Raw genomic sequence first — 22,367 nt, 5'->3', positions numbered from 1 at the left:
CTGAGGCACAGAGCAAGTAAAGTGACTTGCCCAAGGTCCCTCAGCCAACCAGTGCCAGAGCCAGGACTAAAACTCAAGTCTCCTGCGTGCCAGTCTGTTGCACTATAAAGTAATCCATGCTGCTTGTCTCTATAGGCACAGGTCCAGCCAAAACTAGCCACCTAGTAAAGATAGGTTTTTAAAGGCTGAGTAAATTGTACAAGAAACTTTGGCGATGTGAGAAGAACTTGGGGACGGCCTACAAAAGGTGAGTCTTAGTGCAGGCTCCACTGTACAGCGCACTGGTGCCCTGATCTGAATCCTATCCAAGTCAATGGAAAGATTCCCACTGAAACAGTCCAGAAATTGGAACAATTTATATAGTGGGGGTGCTGAGAGCCATTGAACCAAACTATAAACCTTGTATATAATGGAAACCACTTCAAGCCAGCGGGTTCAGCAGCACCACCCGCACCCCTAGTTCCAGTACCTATGGCCCTAACAACTGTGAAGGTAGATCATTCTGCGGACATATACAGAAGCAAACAGTCAATACAGGAAGCTACCACAGAGATGTTGAGAAATTGCCTTTGAAAAATAACGTTGAAACGAGAAAGACAATTGATTTGTTATGGATGGGGCTTGGATCTGGTTTTGACTGGGGCTTGGTGTTCAAGGCCCATGGGTTAGGTTAGGGTTCAACAGCACTGAAATATCATAACTGCTTGGGCAGGAGTATGGCCTGAAATGGTGTAAACCTCAGAAGATCAGTGAGACTTCTGTCACCTTGCAACTTGCAAAAATTGGTCCTTTCTGCCTGGGATCTATCCCAGAACCACCTACACATGGGTTTGGATCGGGGGACTCTCATCCAACCCACCCTGCAAATGCTGGGGCATCTGGGGTCTGTTCATTCTTTTGTACCACAGAGAGCTCCTCCAGGAATGACGCAGCCATTCTGTTTAGTTTTAAATCAGCAGCAAGATGTGCCCATCTTAAAAATAACTGTTTTGACAGTATTGATATAAATATGTGAATGGCTTGTTCTGCTATTTTCCTTCCACATTCCTCATTGCCTGATTCTGTGTGGGCTGAAGACAGGCTGAAAGACCGGGTGAGACGGTGCCACCTATAGGACATTCCTCAGTTCCAGTCTGGGTAGGTTTCAGACAGCTGTCAGGAGTCACTTTTTGCTCTTGTATCCCTCATTATTTCAACTAGACCAGACAATATAACACCTCCCACTCTCCACAGCAGCCAGCCTCACCAACAAACTACACGAGACCACAGGCTTAAATTTAAAGTGGGGTTTGAATTTACTGAGAGGAAGATGGGGTTGGAGGGGAAATAATGTTATTTTCAGGAATGTCAAACTGAGACAAATAGAATGAGTGAGATACTCATATAGTACAATCCTGCATTAGAAAGAAAAAAGAGATGGACAAGACTGAGGGGAAAAACAACTGAGGAGAGTTGGCAGTTTTTCAAAGAGATACTATTAAGGGCCAAAAAACAAGCTATTCCACTGGGTAGGAAAGATAGAAAATGTGGCAAAAGACCAGTTTGGCTTAACCACGAGATCTTGCATAATCTAAAAAATAGAAAGGAGTCATATAAAAAAATGGAAACTAGGACAAAATACAAATGATGAATATAGGCAAACAACACAGGAATGCAGGGGCAAGATTAGAAAGGCAAAGTCACAAAATGAGCTCAAACTAGCTACAGGAATAAAGAGAAACAAGAAGACATTTTATCAATACATTAGAAGCAAGAGGAAGACCAAGGACAGGGTAGGCCCACTGCTCAGTGAGGAGGGAGAAACAGTAAGAGAAAACTTGGAAATGGCAGAGATGCTTAATGACTTCTTTGTTTCGGTCTTCACCGAGAAGTCTGAAGGAATGCCTAACATAGTGAATGCTAATGGGAAGGGGGTAGGTTTAGAAGATAAAATAAAAAAAAATAAGTTAAAAATCTCTCAGAAAAGTTAGATGCCTGCAAGTCACCAAGGCCTGATGAAATGCATCCCAGAATACTCAAGAAGCTAACAGAGGAGGCATCTGAGCCTCTAGCTATTATCTCTGGAAAATCATGGGAGACAGGAGAGATTCCAGAAGACTGGAAAAGGGCAAATATAGTGCCCATCTACAAAAAGGGAAATAACAACAACCCAGGAAACTACAGACCAGTTAGTTTAACTTCTGTGCCAGGGAACATAATGGAGCAAGTAATTAAGGAAATCATCTGCAAACACTTGGAAGGTGGTAAGGTGGTAGGGAATAGCCAGCATGGATTTGTAAAGAACAAATCATGTCAAACCAATCTGATAGCTTTCTTTAATAGGATAGTGAGTCTTGTGGATAAGGGAGAAGTGATGGATGTGGTATACCTAGATTTTAGAAAGGCGTTAGATAGGGTTTCGCATGATATTCTGATCAATAAACTAGGCATATGCAATTTAGATGGGGCTGGATTTGGTTCAAAATAGACAGCATAAGTAACTAAATAGTAACAGGATAGACAAATATAACTGCAAAGTTACTTATCAAGTAATGCAAAAAGGAATTGGAAAGTGTCACAGTAAAAGCAGCAGTAAGCTCCAACACTTGCTGTTATAATAATATTTTACAGAATAACTTTTATGATGAACGAGCCCAAAGCACTTTACAAACTATATATACATTGCCCCACTGAAATGCAGCCACTTCTGAGGTGGGAGGCAGCAGTGTGGTGAACTGGCCAAGTGTGAAAGGTGAGAGAAAAAGTTGGCCAAGGACTGCTTACCTCAGATTTGAGTGCGTTGGACAATTTTCAGCTCTTAACACACTGAACTCTTATTAATTCCACACTGGAAAAGATTGCAGGATCAGACTGCTGGAGCCTTTTGTTTTGAATCAATGGAAATTTTGTCTAAGTTAGAACTGAAGCATGGGGACCTTGGGGCAGCGACCTTCTTACATGTCTTACTATGGAGCTATATAAATAAGTAGTATCGGCTTTGGCACATGTTTCCACACTCCCCGTTGTAACTCCTTTATCACTCACTGGAGGAAATGCAGGGAGGGATAACATTAAAGAAACATGCAGTGCACACACACAGTGATTAGGGGCTTCCATACACAGCACATTTCAGTACAAGGAGTGGTCCAAAACCAGAGAATTCAATAATACATAACAATGACATAATAATGTAAATAATAAATATTCAGAAATACAATATGATAATGATCAAACTAATACATAATAATAAATGTTAAATACAATAATGTATAAGGAGCTTAAAATGCTAAAGTGCAATAGTGATTTAAATATTACATAATACTAAATGCAATAATAATAGTTAATATTAAACCCAGAGATTTCAGCTTGACCTGAGAACTGATGTCTGAGAAAACTCAGCGCACCTAATACAGCTCCAACCCTGGCTGGGCATGTCCTGCCCCTATATGTCTGAGGCTGCATGAGAATGGTAGAGTCCTGTGGAGTAAGAGAGGCAGATCCCCTCCCGGGGCTTGTCGGTGGTATGGCCCCATGGGCGAGTGGTAGCGCCCGCTGAACGCCCCCGCGAGGCGCCCACGCCCGGAGTTGGTACAGCCCACAGGGGCGTGGCCGGGCGGTGGTTGGCTGCGAGGCTCCCCGGCGGGCGGTTTGAAGGCGGCTCTGTGGGGACCGGCCTGGCCGTGGGAGGATGAGGGTGGGGCGCTATCGCCGTCATCTGTAGCGTCCGTCGGGGAGACCGAGGTGAGGGTCGCTACGAGAGCGCGCGGCAGCCTGAGGGGGCGGTCCGGAGAGCGAGGGGCTCAGGTGTCGGGTTGGGAAGCTCCGGGGGCAGAGTGCGCATGCGCTAATGGAGAGTGACGGGGAGGAGTCAGACGCACAGACTCTTCAAGCGCCGCTCCTGCCCGCAGTGACGGGACCTCGTGGCGCAACGGTAGCGCGTCTGACTCCAGATCAGAAGGCTGCGTGTTCGAATCACGTCGGGGTCAGTCTGCCCCTGCCGTTAGGGGGATTCATTTTACACCTTTAACAAAATGGAGGGTGGGTAGGGGGTGTTGCCTCTAGTGTAGTGCGGTAAGGGGACGCGATCCCCAAACAACGCAGGCAGCGTTGGAGAGGGCTCTGCTCCCCCCCCCCCCAGTAATGATAACTGGGAAGAGTGGAGTTAGGGGTACCTGTAATCCAACAGAAGGGGATGGTGCCCCTAAAAGTAAAATGGAGGAACATGGGGAATCCCCCTAAGCTAGGAATAGTGCATGGGGGTGCAATTAGAGACAGTGGGGGAGCAGCATGGGGTTCCCCCAAAGCAGAGGGAGATAATAGGAAGGATGAGGATTCCCCAAATTAAAACAAAGAGCAGTTGGGAGGCAGGATAGGGCTCTGGGCAGGGGTCACCCCAGGGAGCATTTTTTGTATACTTCCACTTTTAGGGCTTGTCTATACTGCCCTGGCCCAGCTGCAGACTTTCAGTGTAGATGCTACCTAGGCCGGTGGTTGGAGGGATTCTCCCTCTGCACAGATAATCCACCTCCCCAAGAGGCAGCAGCTAGGTAGAGGGCAGAATTCTTCCCTTAGCCTAGCACTGTTTACATGGGGAGAGGGAGTAGGTTGGTTTAACAACCCTGCTTCACACCCCTGTGTGATGTAGTTAAACCAACTTAATTTTCTAGTATAGACCAAGCCACAGAAATGTAGGGCTGGAAGGCACCTCCTCAGGCAATCTGCTACTTCATCCTGTTGCAGCTGACCCCTCTTTTATTTGCTATTGCACTCCTGCTTAGCTCCCAGGGAGGGGTGTATGTTCCTGTCCTTTGGATTCAGATGCTCAGCTGGCTTGTGACTTCCCCTTAGTGAGGATGATAGAGTGAGTTTTATGCCTTCCTCTTCCTTTTAAAAACACTATGTACAAGATACAGTTCTGGCATATATTTCTAAGGCAGTCTTCTTTAGTCTCAGCAAAATCAAATTGAAAAGAGGTATTATTATAGATGTAACTCCTAGACAAGTATGTATGATTATTGGTTAAACACTGCGCTTGTGCAGCATTTATCTTGTGATTCACAGTTGTGTTAAGATGCAAACTACATAAGCAAAGTAAACTGACACTACTGGGTTAAAATTACATGCGGGGGGCGTGAGCCTCCTTTGCCTGTATAAATTACACCAAAGGTTAAATTGAAATAATCAATGTTTGATTTATTTTTCTTTTTTCCCCTTTTAATTGAATTCTACTAGTTAGTTTCACTCTGGTTATCATGCAGAAATTTATGGCTACAGTGCTTAAGTTACAAACAATTAGAGGACAAACAAAGCTATTTTACTAACACTTAAAAGTCAGGAGGAGATTGGGTGGACACAAAGCTTTTTAAAAAATAAACCAAAAAACCTTACACAAATCTAAATTTGGGGCCTGATACTATCAACTACCAACAAATCTAGCCAACTTAAAAAAACAAACAAATCTAAGGTTGTTTTCAACTATTGCACCTGCTTCTTCCTCTGCTGATGCCTACAGCTTCACAACCATGCGTTTGGATTTTAAAATTCTGTTCTCTTCTCTGCTGTATGAAAGACCCTCATAAATATAACAGAGGAAACTGACTATAATTGGGGAAACAGAGAAAATCTCTACATAGTGCTGTCAGATGTATAAAGCAAACAAATTCTCAGAGGGATATTTTGCTCTTATCTTTCAGTTTATAGCATTCTTAGGTGTTTCTTGTAACCATAGTGGGGCAAAAACACTTTCAGGCAGAGTAGGCTTTTTAAAGTTGATAGTGAGTCTCTAACTGCTTTTGAAAATGTTATCCAATCTTCCCAGTGTTTTGAGCATAGTCTCATGAGGTGCTGAGCAATTGCAGCTTCCATTTGCTTCAGTGAGAGCTGAGAGTACTCAGCAGCTCTCCAGAACACTAACCTTTGAGAAAGGTAAACAAAACAAAGGCACCAGTAACTACTAAATCATTAGACAGTTCTGTGACATGGCACAGTTAAGCAGAGCTTTTTGGAAAGTCATTCAGTCAGTAGTTACCTGGAACAAACAATTGCTAACCCAATTTTTGGAACTAATTTTACCTAATAATGCCCTTTTTTAAATTTAGTCATGATGACATTGCAGTGTCATGGTAGCTTGGTTACTCAAACTATTTTGGATTGGGAAGCAACAGATGGTCTTATAAGAGTGGTGTCTATTTCACAATAGAAAAAGCTTGAGTGCTTTTGGATTCTAACCTTTTAAATCTTCATTTCAAGATGTTTTATTTTGTACACCTGAATTTCCTTTCATCTTGGTCTTTAATGCTCTACTATTCATTTACATGTTCCATCTCTTTTCTTTAGATGGCTTTTGTTATGACTAGATTGTTCACCAAATCTCGCTGCAAACAGAAGTTGTTTTGAGCTTATCTGTTTCCTCAATTTCTATTTATTTAGAAAAATAATTTCTGACTAAAAAGAGCTGAAGTTGAATTTCCTGTTTAGTCCAGTGTCAGGGCCTGCTCCAGGCACCAGCCCAGCAAGCAGGTGCTTGGGGCAGCCAAGGGGAAGGGGTGGCAGGTTGGGCTCTTCAATGGTGGGTCCTCAGTCCCTCTCGGAGGGAAGGACCTGCTGCCAAAGAAGAAAGCGGCGTGATGGAACTACTGCTGATTGTGATCTTTGCTATTTTTTTTTCCCCCTCACCGCTTGGGGCGGCAAAAACTCTGGAGCCGGCCCTGTCCAGTGTAATGTCCTCCTTCATCTTTAAATTGAGAGAGTTGATGGACAAAACCAGTTATTCCAAAAGCCTTGATTAAGAGTCCTCTGAATGAAAGATGCTACATTAAAATCATTCATATGACTACAAGATCTAGAATCAAGTCTAAACTTAGCTTTTGTGGGGCTGAATGTCATATCCTTGCCACATGGACTCTTATAACCAATTATATGGACTAGATTTTTTTTAGTTGTATGTTGGGGGTGGACAAGAAGTGTCATGGGGAAATTGAGGAGGTGAATAGTATCTCTTCAAATGGGTGAACAAGTAAAGAGTTGTATGCTTATACATAAAAATGACTGGAAACCGGCACTTTCAGTTCTTTCAGTTTTTTGCTGCTAGTTAACTGTTGAGGTCTTTATGGAAATAGGTTTTGGCAGATGGCCATTTGAAATGCTGTTCATTCAGTTTGGCTGACTCCTTTGTTTAAAATAATGTATTTGTAGATTGAGTGAATGTGTACGCTCACCCTTTTCAGGTTGCACTTGTATTTAAATGGAATGTGGCTTCCATGGGAGGGGACAGGAACTGAACACCATTTAAGATAATGGTTAGTCATGTTTTAATTGTAAGTGCGAGATATATCACTCAAGGCCCCCAGCTCTTGTTTCCTTGTAACACGTTCTTACTTTGAAACATGTGGCATTCTAAGGGAATCCTATTTTTACTTATGCCTTTAGTGCATAGTATAATACAAAGCTGGATAAATAATTTTAAATATCTACGCTAGTACTAGCAGAACAATTTCTCTGTAACAGGCAGAGGGGGAGGTGTTTCTTGTGTTAAACGGGGCTGAAACATGCCAGGTACTTAGTACATACTAATTTCTAGCTTTGTTATTCTAGGGGTCCGAGGACAGATTGTTATGAGGCCTGTCTGAAGTAGAGAATAAAGCATCTGAAGAAATATTGTTTAATATTAGCCACCTCCAGTGAGCTTGGCTAATATAATGGCTGAGTGAATATCAGAACTTTAAAATGGCTCTCTGTGTAACTATTTTCTGCCCTAATGTTTTAAAATGAACTAGAACACATAACTCTAATAACATCATTCTTAAACACCTATCAGCCGGTAACTTCTAGTGCAGCATAGTGTGCAGGCATGTTCCTTACAGTCTGACCAGAGCGTTGTCTTGTCCTAAGCATTTCAAGCCATGGCTCTTCTCTTCCCCTTCCTCCCCCCCGCCACCAATTCTCTGGGAAGACTACTTCTACATTGTAGTTGATCTCCTCTATAGGAAGCTTTCATTAACATTCAGTCTCATTCAGTTATAAATATTTAGTTCTCTTAATCTTGCCTCATAAATAAATCACTCCAGACTCCTCATTTTTGTTGCTCTTCTGAATTACCTTGTGTCTGAGTAATTACTGTTATACAGTATCCTTTAGTCAAGGACTGTAACTAATCCCTTCTACTATTGAGGTGTCCAGAAGTGAATGCAGTATTCTAGTCATGCTCTCAACTGAGTGGGATAGACAGAGTATCTCTTTCCTTTTCCATAGTTTGATGCCTCTACAACCTCCAAAACACTAGCATTTCTGCTGCTCTGTCCATTTGCTATAGCTCCTAGAACTTGTAGACATCACAGATGTTCTTTTGAAGTATCACTTCCATAAATATCTGTCATGGATTAGCTTTCCCCATATGTATTTACTTGTGTTCTGCCATAGCTGCATCTTGTATTTCTAACCTCATTAAACTGTTGTGCTATTTTCAGGCCTCACCGGTGTAATAGATTGGCTTTTTTTCTTCCCAGCAAAATTCCTCCTTGTAATGAACCTGCAGTGAAGTCACAATCTGGTTTGACACCAGTCTATTCCCATGGAAATTAATGATGTCACAGATGAGTCACTAGAGCTTTATTCTGGGCATGAAGAGCAGGGGCATTTGGGCTTTTTAGAAGGAGGAAGTCCTTTTTAACATCTGTAGCTGTTTTAATTACAGAGTCAGAATTTCATAAGATCATGTGAGGGGGTAAGTGAATTTGTCTGGGATATCAGAACAATCTCCAAGACTGTTTGTAACCTGGCATAAGAGGGCCATGTAATTCCCATCAGTAGAGCTGTCCCAGTGGAGAGTGGCAGATTATAATTTTTACTAGAGTAGATTCAGCCTTAGGAAATGACACCCTCATTTAAAATTGAAATGGGTCTTTTCAGGGATACATTCTTTAACACAAAAAAAAACAAGGGCTGATGAACTTTGAGGCACAAATATGTCATGAAACAGTGATATGAAATATCTAGACTTGGTTCTTGTAAAATCACGTACTTTGTAGTAAAAATGTGTAGGTTGTTTAGAAATTTTTTTTTCACTTCAGAGAAATTAAATCATAAGTTGACTTTGTATCCTGGGCTTCAGCCAAGAGCTAAGAGACTTGTTAAACTACATTAAAATATAGTCGGTTAACTGGATCCCTGCATGAGTGCAAGGTATCTCAGATGACCCATTAGGGTCTTTGTTCTAGAATTTTCATTAGACACTTGTAGGTACAATTAATTTTTAAAACCTCTTTGAGATTAAATGTGTTCTTTATTAATCAGATCTATGGTGGGGCCAAGCGTTAGGTGCTCAGCTCCCATTGGAAATCAACAGTTGGATGTCTAACTCCCTTATGCTGCTTCGAAAATCCGTCTAAATATAGAATTCTAGAACTGGACAGAAGGTCTCTTAATGTTACTGAGGCCTGATTTTAAACAGAAGTTGAATCCGTGTAGCTACAGGTGTGAGATTACTGGGACAGCTTTGTGTGTAGTCACTACTATGTCAGTTTAAACCTGGTTTTATGTCAGTTGAGCTTGGACCTGTACATTTTAACTAAATGCCCACAGTGGGGTTTGTACTGGTTTAACCAAATCTGTGTTTAAACTGGTGCGACTTGCGTGTAGACAAGCTCTGGGTAATAAAACTGCTAGAATCATTGAGTATGGGTTTTTTAGATGCTTTTTAACAGAATTTTTATTTTAATAGTCAAGGTGACAGGGTTTTGAATTAGCTAGTATTATAAGATAAACCTGGCTAGTGACTGTTTTTTTGTAATTAAACAGTGACAAATCATGAGCAGAGTGTCAGTTTAAGGTTGGCTTTGATCATACTGTAATATGGAATTATATTGCAGTAATAGTCACTGCAGTATTAAAACATCTCTTGTCCAGGATCACTCTTCTAACCATCATTTACAACATATGGTTAAGTTCAAGTCTCAGATAATAAAAATGCAGAGTGAGAACTTTGAATTGATGTCTAACTATTTATTTTCCCATGATGCAAAGCATTATGGTTTGGTTGAATGTTTTAAGACGTTTGGTAAACCAGTATAGAATTTATGTACACCTCTACCCTGATATAACGTCCTTGGGAGCCAAAAAATCTTACCGCATTGTAGGTGAAACCACATTATATCGAACTTGCTTTGATCCTCTGGAGTGCGGAGCCCTGCGCTCCCCCCCACCCCCACCCCCGATTAATGCTTTACGGCATTATATCCAAATTTGTGTTATATCTGGGTAGAGGTGTATTTAGAATAACCTAATTCTAATGCATTGTCAGTTAATCTTGAGAGGAAAAACTGGACTGTGCTCCAAACTGAAAACTGTTTGAGGGTGCAGAGCCCCTCATATGCTGATGACAATCAATAAATAATAAAGGCATATGAAAGTGCACCACAGATTTCTGTTCTGCCAACAATATGTGGACTTGTCTGCCAATGTTTCCTGTACTGCTTCTAAGATTTCATTCTGACATTCATGGGTAGATTGAAAACATCAAGTGCTTGGATGAATGCAGTGTTCTGCTTATCTAAATCACCCTTCTATCACACCTTCCATGTGTGAATTCCCTAGGGCTTTGTAAACATTAATGAATTAAACCTCACAAAGTCCCTGTGCAGCATTAGACAGATGGGGAGATGAACGCAGAAGCCAAGCAAATGGAATGAAACCATTTTAATTAGCTCTTATCCAGTTGTTCTGTCAAGGTAGAATTGGAGTAGAGTGGGTTCCAGACACAATCTGAAAAGTTGCATAGGCTGACTGGCTCCTAAGCCTCTTCTTCCCACTAAAAAGAAGGGGAAGTGAGTAAAAGAGGCGTGGCTTTAGGCAATGCTTTGGCCCCTTTTAAAATATCTGGATCTCTACAGACTCTCTTCCAATCAGAGAGGCACCGTTATAATCAAAACCAGGGCACAAGAGACAAAGGCATGGAAGAGCAGCTGTTGCATGCAGTCATACATGGTATTTTTGTGCTAGAAATGATTCATTTAGTCTGTGTAATATATATGGAAATGTGCTGTGGGAATGTCAGTCTGGTACTTGAAAATAATTAATATAACCCAGACACAGCATATCTTTGGCTTGCAGATCTTATAGGCTTTCCCTTCAGTCATATAGGCATAGGCTCTAGAAGCTTTACTGAAGACTATTAAATCTACATACATACAACTTGGACAGAGTGGCAGGCCTGAAAGAGACACTTCTCCATCACTACAAGCATAAACTGAATAATGAAACAATATTTTTAGGTTGCTGCAGAGACAGCCAGCAAAAGGAAAGCAAGTTAACAAAATATTTCTAGAGTGTTCGTGAAAGGCGAGGAAGTGAAGAAGGCAGGATTGGGAGGCTGGGGGAGAGGGAAGGAGGATAAATGTTTTCCAAACTCTTGACACTGCAAACAATGGAGACCTGAACTATAAAGGGATACTCAAAGTACTTTTCTAAACATGTTGCATATAGGCCTAGGGATTTAGTAGTAATTATTGGCTTATATTTACAGACATGTATTTTAGTACACAAACACACAAGATCTCTTTACTTCATTTCTGGAAGCCTCCTCTGAAATTTGAGCATACCATCTCTTGTTCCACTTAGCTATAATTGTCAATTAAATATAATTTGTTACCTATAATTTGCCACCTAACTTTGTATGAAAGTTCTAAATCTGTAAATACTGAAATGTGTGATGGAATAGCGAGGCACTTGGAAACCATTCCAACCATGTCAGGAAACCAGAATGTAACTATTCCAGTTTATCTAAATATATAGAAGTGATTAATAAAACAGGATTTGCAGAGCAACAGGATAAATGCTTAAAGATGCCTTTGTACTGTACTGAGCTTTCATGGTGAATTCTCGGATCTTATTCCAAAGGTTCTGCTGTTGGAAAAGATGGCCCAGGTTACTGTTGGTGTGTTGATAGAAAAGCAAGAACAGGAAAACAGAGATCAAGACACAACAGATGAAATCAGCATTAAACTACTGAGTGACAATGAATTGCAGGAAAAGCTTCTCATGTATGGTGCCGAGCCTGGACCGATACTACGTATGCTTCAAATTAATTATGGTTATGATTGGGAATAGATGGGGAAGTAGAATCTAATCTAACGTGTCTTTAAAGTGAGAAAATGGGTCTCAACCCAACTCAAAAACATAAGACAAAAAACCAAAGGCCTGAGTTTTCAAAAGAGCTCAGCTCCCATTTCAGCACCTAAATGATATGGCCAGATGTTTCGTATGTGCTCAGCACTTGTTCTCAACTGGAGTTGCTGGGTTTTGAGCTCATTGTAAAATCCCTGAAATTTAGGACCAGATTTTCAAAATGATAAAACTAATTGCACAGCAAACCAATTGTTGTTAATCCTCTTGTATTCTGAACTGCTTATTTTAGCTTCTACAAGGACTCTTTATGAGAATAAACTACTGCAGTTGGTGAATCCAAGTCCACAACAATTACGTGCCAAGTCCAAGGAAAGTGGAGATCTTGATCGGAGCTCAGAGAGTGAGGAAGAAAAAGGTACAGTAGTAAACTTTTTGGATGCAGAAATTAAAATAGTGTCAGTTTATCAATCTTAATATTTTATATGTTTGAGAGCATTTAGTACTACCATATGAGATTTTTCTGTGTTCCCTAGGAACCTATTTTCCATTTATTTCAATGGGAGTTAGGCCTATCTGCATCTTTGAATGCTTCAAAAATCTGGCTTTAAGTGATTTAGGAGCACAGATCCCATTGAGAGTCAATGGGACTCATACTCCTAAGGCCTGGTTTATACTAGAAAATTAGGTAGTCATAATTACATCACTGGAGTGTAAAAAATCCATACCCCTGACCGGTGCAGTAAAGCTGACCTAGATCCCTGGGTAGATAGCCAATCCACCTATCTGAAATTATTTTAATGTTACTGATAAACAGTATCTCAATGGTGACTTTTTATGAAGGAAAGTAATCTTGCTGCAATAGTTCTGTGGGTCTTTGCAGCCGAACTCCAGAGCAATTTCTTAGGTCAAATCCCTTTTGTCCCTTCCATATTGTGCTCCTCATAGAATCATGGGGTGAAATCTTGGTGCATCTGACGAAGTGGGTATTCACCCACGAAAGCTCATGCTCCAAAACGTCAGTTAGTCTATAAGGTGCTACAGGACTCTTTGCTGCTGTGTCAGCAGTGCGATCCTCACCGGGAGCATTTGTACCCATTTCACTGCTAGTATGGGGCATTGTGGGACAGTTGCTGAAAGGCAGCAACTGTCAATGTAAGCAACACAGTGTCTACACTGACACTGCATCAGCCTGACTATTGACCTAAGCACTACATCTCTTGTGGAGGTGTAGTTAAGTAGGTGTAGTGGGTGAGTTAAGTTGCTTTACTGTAGATGCTTTCAGAGTTAAGGCAACATAAGCTGCCTTATATTGACCTTACTCTATAGCATAGACCAGGCCTGAGATCTTAGCTAGATTTTGATAAAAAGGGCTAGAAGTTAAGGGCCTGATTCTTCTTTACGCTAATGCCTCTTTACAGTACTGAGGGGCAAATCTGCAGTTGGTGTAAACGATCATAACGCTTACTGAGGATTTGCCGCTGACATTGTAAAGGGCCTTAAATTGGCCCCTAACTTGGTGTAACTTCGAATCAGGCCCTATATGGAAAATGAGAACATCCACTGATAAATGAGACTTTAGAAGTCTGAAGAGATGTAAACCGGCATGTTTCAGGGCATAAATCAATCTGTGTGGGAATTAGGAAGCAATTTATTCTATAGGCAGGTTGTTCTGTGGCTGCCTGCTGCAGGGTTCCCTGAAATGTCTGGCATGACCACTGTCTGACAGGCTATTGAATCTGATAGTCCTGTGGTCTGATCTGGCATACTAATTCCTTTGTGAATATCAAGGGAATTTGGAATATCTTTAGAGGAGAAAAACGAATGTAGGGTTTTCTCTCAGCAGAAGTATAATGTTCAATAGCTCAATCCTGAAGATCTTTTTGAGGAGCTGCATAGAACTTAAAACCAAGCTTTGCTTTTTTTATCGCTTTTAAGCTTCCTTTTTAAGTTCTCATCAAGGAGATAACCAAGCCTCTCATTTATTTTACAGGCTGTAAGGAATTACTAACTTTTTAAAGCAATTAGTTTGGTGGGACAATTTCTGTTGCTTTTGGAAAAAAGGAGTTTAGAAATGTTTTGAAAAATACTTAACCAACAGCTGCATGTCGGACTAATCTGACAGCATAGCAGCTGCCCTAACAAAAACATAGCTAGCTCAAACAAGCCTTTTTAATATTGAGTGAATATACTACTACATCATGCTATGGAATGGATAAGAAATTGTTTACTCATTAGTTTGCCAGGCGTGATTGCCAATATATGAAACTGTTCTGACACCTCTCCTGCCCCTTTAGCCCAGAAGACTTGAATCTAATCCTCTGTTAAGTAGACTGCTGGCATTTGGGCACATTGCCTCTTTGCACCTTCTCATTTATGTGTTTGTATGTTGCCTATCACCATTGCATCTAGGTGAAAGCACAGGAGGCTAATTAAGCAAAGCAGTTTCTAAAGATGGCCATCCTATAGCTCTTGTTCTGAAGTATTGACTCAAGCAACATGGCATAGATACTCCAGCATAATTTACCCTTTTAAGGCCCTCACTTGTTAGTTTTTCCTCTCCTTATTCAGAGACCAATACTGAAATAGTCCTTGAAACAAAAGACTTCAAAGTGACAGCAGCTTGTGCCACTGGCTACAGTAAAGTAAGTAACCTACTAATGCATGAATATTTTATGTAGCTGCTGCATGCAGGAAATTTCAAGTTAATAGAACCTGATGTTCTTTGTATTAAGCTCTTGACAAATGCAGCAATTACCTTCAATCAGTTAATTATAGTATGCTTCTATGGCACAACTTCTACAATGCAGCCCAAGGAAATCTGCCGTGAAACAGTCAGCTTGGGTGTTTAAGAATATGCCAAGTTGATTTCCTGACATACAAAGTGCCTAAGTAATTATAAACGCTGACTTAAAATAAACTATTAAATATTTATTCAATCACCCGTGTTTCAACATGTTAAATAACATTTAAGCTCGGATTTTAAAAGGATACAAAGTAAGGTGACCATTGTAAGTGGTGTGAAAACAAGTTCCTATAAACCTTAAGACCAGACACATCCCATCTATCTAAAGTTCTTATACAGAAGTGCTTTTATCCCCATCTTGCATTATAGATAGGAAACTGAGGCGCAGAGAGAAACTAAGTGACTTGCCCAAGGCTTAACAGGGAGCTTGTGGAAAGGCATGTAATTTAACCCGAGTCTCCTGAGTTCTAGCTACTGGTCTAACCGTTGGACAAGCGTTCCTCATGTTTCTTCATATTTTAGAGGGGAAAAAAAAATCCTAATTACAATTGGCTTCAGACACTGCCCTGAAGCATTTGAAGAAAGCTTAAATGATAAATACCATACTAAGATGTGCTGGCTCCATCTGTGTAAAATAAGCAGTTCAATATTATGCCATTCAGAAAATATGGACCTTTAATTAAGATCACTATTAGTAAAAGTCTCCATCGATTTTCAGCATTTCTTGTGGATTTCTTTTTCCTACAGGCGCCGCACACTGAATTTTCAGAACGCCACAAGAAACTCCTAGCACCTGATGCAGATTACAGTCTTGCCAAGATAGTGGCAGAGGAAAGTACCCATTCTCCAGTATTTTAATTTGTGGTTACGTTGGTGCTCCTAACAAATCACAAATCTTGAATTTTATGCATGAATTTGCATGAGAGAGCTTCTTGTTGGACATGCTGTAGTGCAGCTCAACGTTCCTTCACTGCTTCTTACTTCACCTACTGCTAACTTTTGAGCAATAGTTATTACTGATCAGGGATTGACCTATATCATTGGTTATGGTCTATTTGCATCTTGTTCATATAGAAAAGCCTTATCATTCAAATTACATGCTAGAGATAGTCCCGAGAATAATTCTATGAAATTACTGGCCCATGTCAATGAAGGTGTTCCATTAACTGTCAGATGGGCTGTATTATAGATATCTACATTGGACCTTTTAAAAAAAAAATAAATAAAGCAAGCTGATATTTGATTGCTACTTAACAGTTTCTGCTCTATCTTGAGGACTACTTTACATATCTGATGTGTGATGCACAGATTCCAGGTTCTTGGTTACATTTTTTTAATCCACAATGTGCAATAAATGAAGGTGTAGACTTACTGTCACAGGTGGAAAAATCACTAGTAGTCATTTCTTGGATAAGTGCAGGTTGTTTACTGCAAGAGAATAGTCTCTTGTGCACAGTTTCTTGACTTTGATACAGCAGCTTTGACCAGGAGAATATTCAATTATGCATAGATTGTTTACCCTTCCAGTTAATGAATGCCTGTCTTGGATATTAACAGCTAGAGCAAATATTGCCAGAAGATAAGTTGCCAGCACATCGGACACAAGGACAGAAGAGGTCAGGTGGCAGCAGTCCCCAGGCTAGTCGTAGGACAAAGGTACTCTGGCACCAATTAACTTATAAAAAAACTGGCTTTTTTTCCAGAAAATCTTCCAAAAGTGCTATCCACAAAAATGTGTCCTAGAGCAAATAGCAAAGCAAAATGTACAAATGATGTATCGCTGAATAACATTTAGTTACCTAATGCCCTATCCATTCACTTCAAAATTCCTTTCCTTGGTCTTGCATTTGATCCCTAATACAAATCTTCCCTTACCCTAATTTAAGCCAAAGTAGCACTACCTCAAAGGTGGATTCTTAAAACAAGTGAAATGCACACACAGTTGCATGCCTCCTTTGAAAGAATAGAAAATAATCACAGAATGATGCTGCTTTGCTTTTATAAATCAGCAAGAAATGATCTTGAAACTATGATGTACACTTTATGCAAGATTTCAGTGCAGGAGAGTTGACTTTGTTTTAGGCCCAGTCCTGTAAAGTCTTCTAACAGAGCACAAAGTTAAGCACACACCTACATCTTTGCCAGATTGGGGCATTAGATTGTAATGCCTCTAAAGTGAGGATAGCCAGAAGCTGGGACTGGACAATCAGATGGATTATTTGATGATTTTTCTGTTCTCTTCATTGTGTCTGAAGTATCTGGCACTGGCTACTGTCAAAGGGTACATCTATACTATCCGCCAGGTTGGCAGGTAGTGTTCAATGTATCAGAGATTGATTTATTGCGTCTCTTCTAGACTCGATAAATTGATCTGCAAATCGACGCCGGTACTCCACCTCCACAGGAGGAGTAAGCGGAGTCGACGGGGGAGCCGTGGCAGTTACCAGGCTGTCCTCACAGCAGCTAGTCAAGTTGAACTAAGATACTTCGACTTCAGCTACGCAAATAGCATAGTTGAAGTTGCATATCTTAGTTTGAACCTTTCCCCCTCCCCGCCCCACTAGTGTAGCCCAGGCCAAAGACAAGATACTGGGTTAGATCAACCATTGGTCTGCCCCAGTGTGGCTGTCCTGAGGTGTGTACAACAACCAGCACAGTGGGTCTCTGGTCCTGATGAAAGCTTTTGGATGCTATGAAAACATAAACAGTGATATATCAACATTTTATCTTTTTCATTCTGAGGGCTTCAGACCAGATTGATTGATTGTGTGCTTCACTCCATAAACCTAGCTTATCCATAAAAATAATTGACTCGCACTTGAACCCTTTTTTTGTTTGCATCAGTGAATAATAGTCAGCCTTCCAACAACCTAACAAGGTCCATTTGGAGTAGTGCCATTGCAATCTTTTTACAGATTCAGTCTCAAATTTCATATTTGCCTTAAATGCCCTAGTGTTATCGCTCAAAAAAAGCTTAAAACCATCATTTCCCCCACCCCCAATTCTTTTTACTTAAGCCATTTTTTTAATTGCAGTGATCTTTGTTCAACTTGTTCATACGGGCCATTGAATTAGTGGATTTAGATCATATGTCCAGATACAAAGTACTTTTTACTGTGGAATGTTGATTTATTTACTTTAAAGTAAGCTGTAATCACTTGCTTCTTTGGCAGGGTAAGATCATGCTGGACAAGAGCACAATGACTTATCGAACACCAGCTAATACTCCACAGGCCTCAATATTTGTTAAACAGAGTAGACTGCAGGCAACTAATCTATTTTTTTTTTTTTTTACTTAATCTCCTGGGTGGCTGTAAATCCTTCACAAGGTGTCTCTTCTGGTCATGATAGAGGAAATATCCACTTTAAACAAAGTTATTTGAAGGCTGCTTCCACTCACTGAATTGCTTCTTATTAGAAAACAAAGAATTTGGTTATCATAATGTTTGGGGCACAACTCTCCTTCAGGCTTTTGTGATTACAGCTAATGTTCCAGGCTTGCACTGGGCACAGAATTGCCCTTTCCCATTCATCTTGTTTTTGGTCATTTGTAAATCCACCAAGATGAATCCTCACTCCAAAAAAGTTAACTAAGATATTCTTACTCTCTTAATTATCCACAACTTGTTCAGTGGCTTCAGCAGTTGGGAATAAAGGATCCTGCATGAAGTGGATTTACTAAATCTCCCATTATAAACTTTCTTCTCTTGTTAGGCAGCTGACATAATGGGTGACTCAGTTAGCAAAGATGATGGTCAAGGTGAAACGTGGTTTCCTGAACCCCGGTCTCCCATAGGAATAAGGTAATGCTCTGCAGCCATTCAGAGTGACTTGATACAACTGCACTACTTATCAATAGCCTTTCTTCCTTCCCATTCCTTTGGCAGTTGAAAAATGGAGACTCCACCAGGGTCTTCCATGGATGGTTAGATCTCTGGTCAGAAAAGGAAGCTTTGGCTTATAAAAATGTTAGTAGGCAGCACTGAGGTGAGGTAGGAAAGAACTACAGAAAGCTCATGACACACACAGCCGCTTCCTAAAATGTATATTCTCCTCAGCTGTCAAGTCTTTTCATAATGTGTTTGTAGGGGAGAGGGTGTTAGCCAAGGGAATGCAGAAGTTGCAAGTTAGTCTATTTAAGTTCTTGGGTGACCCGGCCAATGGGCCTTGAACTGAGGGGATCTCTTTTACCTGAGGCGAGTCTAATCTCCATGGCACAGTGGATCTTTTTCTCTGAGTGCCATTTAGAGTACCATTTATTGGTCGTTGTGATGTGGCTGCTCTTCACCTAGGAATTAGATACAGACCTGCTAACTGACCAAACAGCTTAAAGATGGTGATGACTTTTAGTCCCCTGGGGCTGACTTGAGCCATTGATATAGAGGGGAGAGAGAGGATTACTGGTCAAATCACTGGCCTGGGACTTGGGAGATCTGGGTTCAGGTCTGAGCTCTGCCACAGACTTTGAACAAGTCAGTTAATCTCTGTGCCTCAGTTCCTTATCCATAAAATAGGGAGCAGGATAATCCTTGTCTGTTTAGACTGTAAGCTCTTCAGGAACAGATTCTCTCATGTGTATGTACAGTTCCCAGTAAAACAGGGTTCCAATTTTGCTTGGGAATACTAAATGCTACATAAAATAAAATAAGTAGTACAGACAATCCATATTGACTCACTGAATCCACTGGGCCATTCTGCACTGTTCTGAGTTTCATAGGAGATACAACATTGACCTTGAATGGACTAGAACAAGAAACGTGCACTGTTCTAATGCACAAAAAAAGCTGGTGTCTCTTGTCCTTTTGCAGCAGCCAGTATCTGCTTGAAAGGACATGAGCTTTGTGTTCCTGGAGTGCTTTGAAGTGGCAATTAGAGGTACTGCCAATCAGTGTCACAATAAAAATGAACAGCTTAATTTTTTTAATCTGGGGAATGTCATCCAGATTCTAAACATCTGTCATCTGTTTCAAAAATTCACTAGTCAGTCATTGAAACCTAGTGTAGAATCTTTTAGCTGTTTCTCTCTTTTTAGGTATGAGCTTCCTTTGCAGCTCTGCAAAAAAGCTACTTTCTAATTGTTTAGACCTTCTTGTAGACAAGAACCCATGTCTCCTGCTGCTGCCTTAGAAAGCTTTGTGGAGGAGCGCTTATTTTGCAGTGCGGTCCCTTAAACAAAAGGAGTCCTGACCCGGGGATTTTGTTTCTGTTGGCTACCAACCAGAAAAGTTTCCCAGTACCACTTCACCATCATTGTTAACGCAACAAATAGTAACCATATGCAAAAGCTCATCTGGAAATGTATTTCTTCCAATTATCTGTTAAGGATGGGCATGCTGGCCCAGGCTGTGTTAAAATGAACTTCCTGGCTGCAATGGGTGACCAGCCTGAGTTTAAAGGAATCCGTGGCTGTCCCCATGTATGCAGTACACAAAAACTACCTCTTATGTTGATCTCAAAGGATCATGTTTGATCATATGCAGGTTTGCTTCAGCTTTGGCTATATTTTAGTTTCTCTTGATCACAAGAAGCCTGATTGTTCCATGGTGCTATATTTCTCTCTGATACTGTGTGCTTAAGTTTGAAAGGTAACAGTGGTTAGCAGTCTGGATTTTTAAAAGCTTTCTTAAACTTTACTATCCTTTTCACAGTCCTAGGAGAAGATCAGTGAGAGAGAGTGACCCGTCAACACAGAATATTGTGGAGAAGTCCAGAGTGGAAAAGGAGAATCCCAAGGCATCAGCATTAGAGCACAAGGAGGCCCATCGAGGAATCCTATCAATGCCCATAAGGATTGCTATACTCGCTATCTTTGTTTTCGTACTCTTTGTGTATGTAACTATGGAGACCAACCCAGACAATCCATTCACAAACTTCATCACAGGAAGAGGCTAGTAGTGCTGTCCTGATGCCCAGCTAGGGAGCATTTAGGAGTGACTACGGAACAAAGCAAACGCCTCTTTCATTCCCTTCTTACATGTGAACAAGCTCTTGGGATAGTGAATTAAAAGGCCAATGGGAAAAAAAACATTATAGTCACTGAGTTTTCTTTGTCAAATATTCATTGTATAGAGAGGCTCATAAGTCTTGGAGAGCCCACTTGTTCACAATTTATCACCTCGCCCTGGGCATGGAGAAACAGACCTGTATCTTGTGATCAGATTCATCAGTTCATCCACTTGTAAAGGTTTTGCATTTTTCCAAACTATTAGTGGCTGATTGTCTGTCTTTCCCCAAAATGAATGCTCTTTGTACTGAACTGTTGCTCCCTTGTATTGGAGAAGCACTAGCTTGAGACCTAGAAAACAAATTGCACACCTCTGACAAGCCAGGTAATGGCCATCATGGTACAACAGACAATGAGGAGCAAGTCTCATGTTCCCCCTGGAGTGCCTTCTCATATCTTAACTATGACAGGAAATTTGCTGTCTTCTGCACTCCTCCAATTCTGGATCGTATCAAAAGTGGATACTGATTGTCAGCACATTTCTGAGGCAATGCGTTTCCTCCGGATTTAAAGTTGAACTGTTTTTTGTTTTCTAAATATAGATAAGATCCTAAATCACTCAAGTTTTGATGCTGTAAAAAGAAAGATGCCTTAAAACCATAAATGAAAAGAAATTTTCACCTGCCAAGTTGAGGAATTTTAATGTCCACAGCTCGTTAGAAAAACACAGAACTCTGAGCTTGGGTCTTGACCCTAAGAAACCTAACACATCACCAAAACCTTATAAAATTGTGTTCAATTTTAAATCTACTCATGTAGTCAATTAATGGCATGATATATTGAATGGTCTCTTCTAATTTTTAAAGGCATTTCATTTAGCCAAAGATATCGGCAAATTGCTTTACGACTCCGTCTAATGCCCTCACCTAAAATCTTGGATGAAGTTTCAATATGAAGTAATGGATTATCCCTTTCCTAAACTGATATCTAGTAACAAGGAGAAAGGGCTCGAATCCTACAATTGTTGTCTTTAATTCCACTGCCTCAATAAATTCTATCACTGTATTCTGAGTTGCATGTTCTAAAATGCTAGCTGCTTGGAAAAAAAAAAAAGCCATCTTTCAATATAGCAAATGCAAGGAAAGCAGGAAGGTGCTATTTTTGCATGGTTTTTGTATTTACATGGAAACACTTAACTGTTTCAGATTATTTTAAATGCAATTGCTACAATGTTAAATAAAGAGCTTTGTGATATGAAGTCAGTTTCCCTCCTCAAATCCACGCCTTCTGATTTCAGCCGTTGACAGCAGAGGCATGTAAGCAGCAATGTAGCTGTCGCTCAGTCCTGTCTCTAAATCTTGTGCTATATTTTCCAGCTGAAATTCATTGCTTAGGTCTGGTTATTTAGGATGGAGAATGGGAGATGTAATTTGTAAACCCATAACATTCCTAATAGCTTGCTACTGCAAAACCCTTCTAGAATAAATCTTCCTCTGAAGCAGCTAGTATTCTGCTTTTTGGCATATCGGCTTCAATGGACCACTGTTCTGAGCTAGTATGGTAACTTTTGTTTGGCCTAAG

The 22,367-nt window shown here is 40.6% G+C and overlaps 2 protein-coding genes and 1 non-coding gene across 6 annotated transcripts in view; 2 read left to right on the top strand and 1 right to left on the bottom strand.

Annotated features, from left to right (window-relative positions):
- The window catches only part of CDK18 (cyclin dependent kinase 18), a 182,879-nt gene extending 179,887 nt beyond the window's left edge, over positions 1–2,992 (bottom strand). The window contains exon 1 of the mRNA XM_030561588.1: positions 2,764–2,992. The gene's annotated coding sequence lies outside the window, so the exon portion shown is untranslated. The remainder of the gene's footprint in view (positions 1–2,763) is intronic.
- A 619-nt stretch (positions 2,993–3,611) lies between these two features.
- Positions 3,612–21,889, top strand: LEMD1 (LEM domain containing 1). 4 transcript variants are annotated; one of them, XM_030561579.1, is made up of 9 exons: positions 3,612–3,720; positions 4,758–4,840; positions 11,872–12,043; positions 12,389–12,514; positions 14,668–14,741; positions 15,590–15,673; positions 16,400–16,498; positions 18,557–18,645; positions 20,491–21,889. In XM_030561579.1, the coding sequence occupies exons 3-9, from the start codon at positions 11,890–11,892 to the stop codon at positions 20,732–20,734; spliced, it is 870 nt and encodes a 289-aa protein (XP_030417439.1). In that variant the 5' UTR covers positions 3,612–3,720; positions 4,758–4,840; positions 11,872–11,889; the 3' UTR covers positions 20,735–21,889. The 4 variants fall into 4 exon arrangements, with proteins under 4 accessions (XP_030417439.1, XP_030417438.1, XP_030417437.1 ...); XM_030561577.1 differs by lacking the exon at positions 3,612–3,720 and adding an exon at positions 3,881–3,961; XM_030561578.1 differs by lacking the exon at positions 4,758–4,840.
- TRNAW-CCA lies at positions 3,894–3,965 on the top strand. The gene has a single exon. It is a non-coding gene; the product is annotated as a tRNA-Trp (tRNA).
- Positions 21,890–22,367: the final 478 nt, after the last annotated feature.

This window comes from Gopherus evgoodei, chromosome 4 (genome assembly GCF_007399415.2).
Source record: "Gopherus evgoodei ecotype Sinaloan lineage chromosome 4, rGopEvg1_v1.p, whole genome shotgun sequence".
NCBI classification, from domain to species: Eukaryota; Metazoa; Chordata; order Testudines; family Testudinidae; genus Gopherus; species Gopherus evgoodei.
This window is presented reverse-complemented; position numbering and strand designations above follow the sequence as displayed.

Excerpts from the sequence above, each read along its gene's own strand:
- LEMD1 (XM_030561578.1), top strand. The coding sequence starts at position 11,890 with ATGGCCCAGGTTACTGTTGGTGTGTTGATAGAAAAGCAAGAACAGGAA. Across the intron at positions 12,515-14,667 it reads AGAGAGTGAGGAAGAAAAAG|AGACCAATACTGAAATAGTC; the intron begins GTACAGTAGTAA and ends CTCCTTATTCAG. Across the intron at positions 15,674-16,399 it reads TTGCCAAGATAGTGGCAGAG|CTAGAGCAAATATTGCCAGA; the intron begins GAAAGTACCCAT and ends GGATATTAACAG.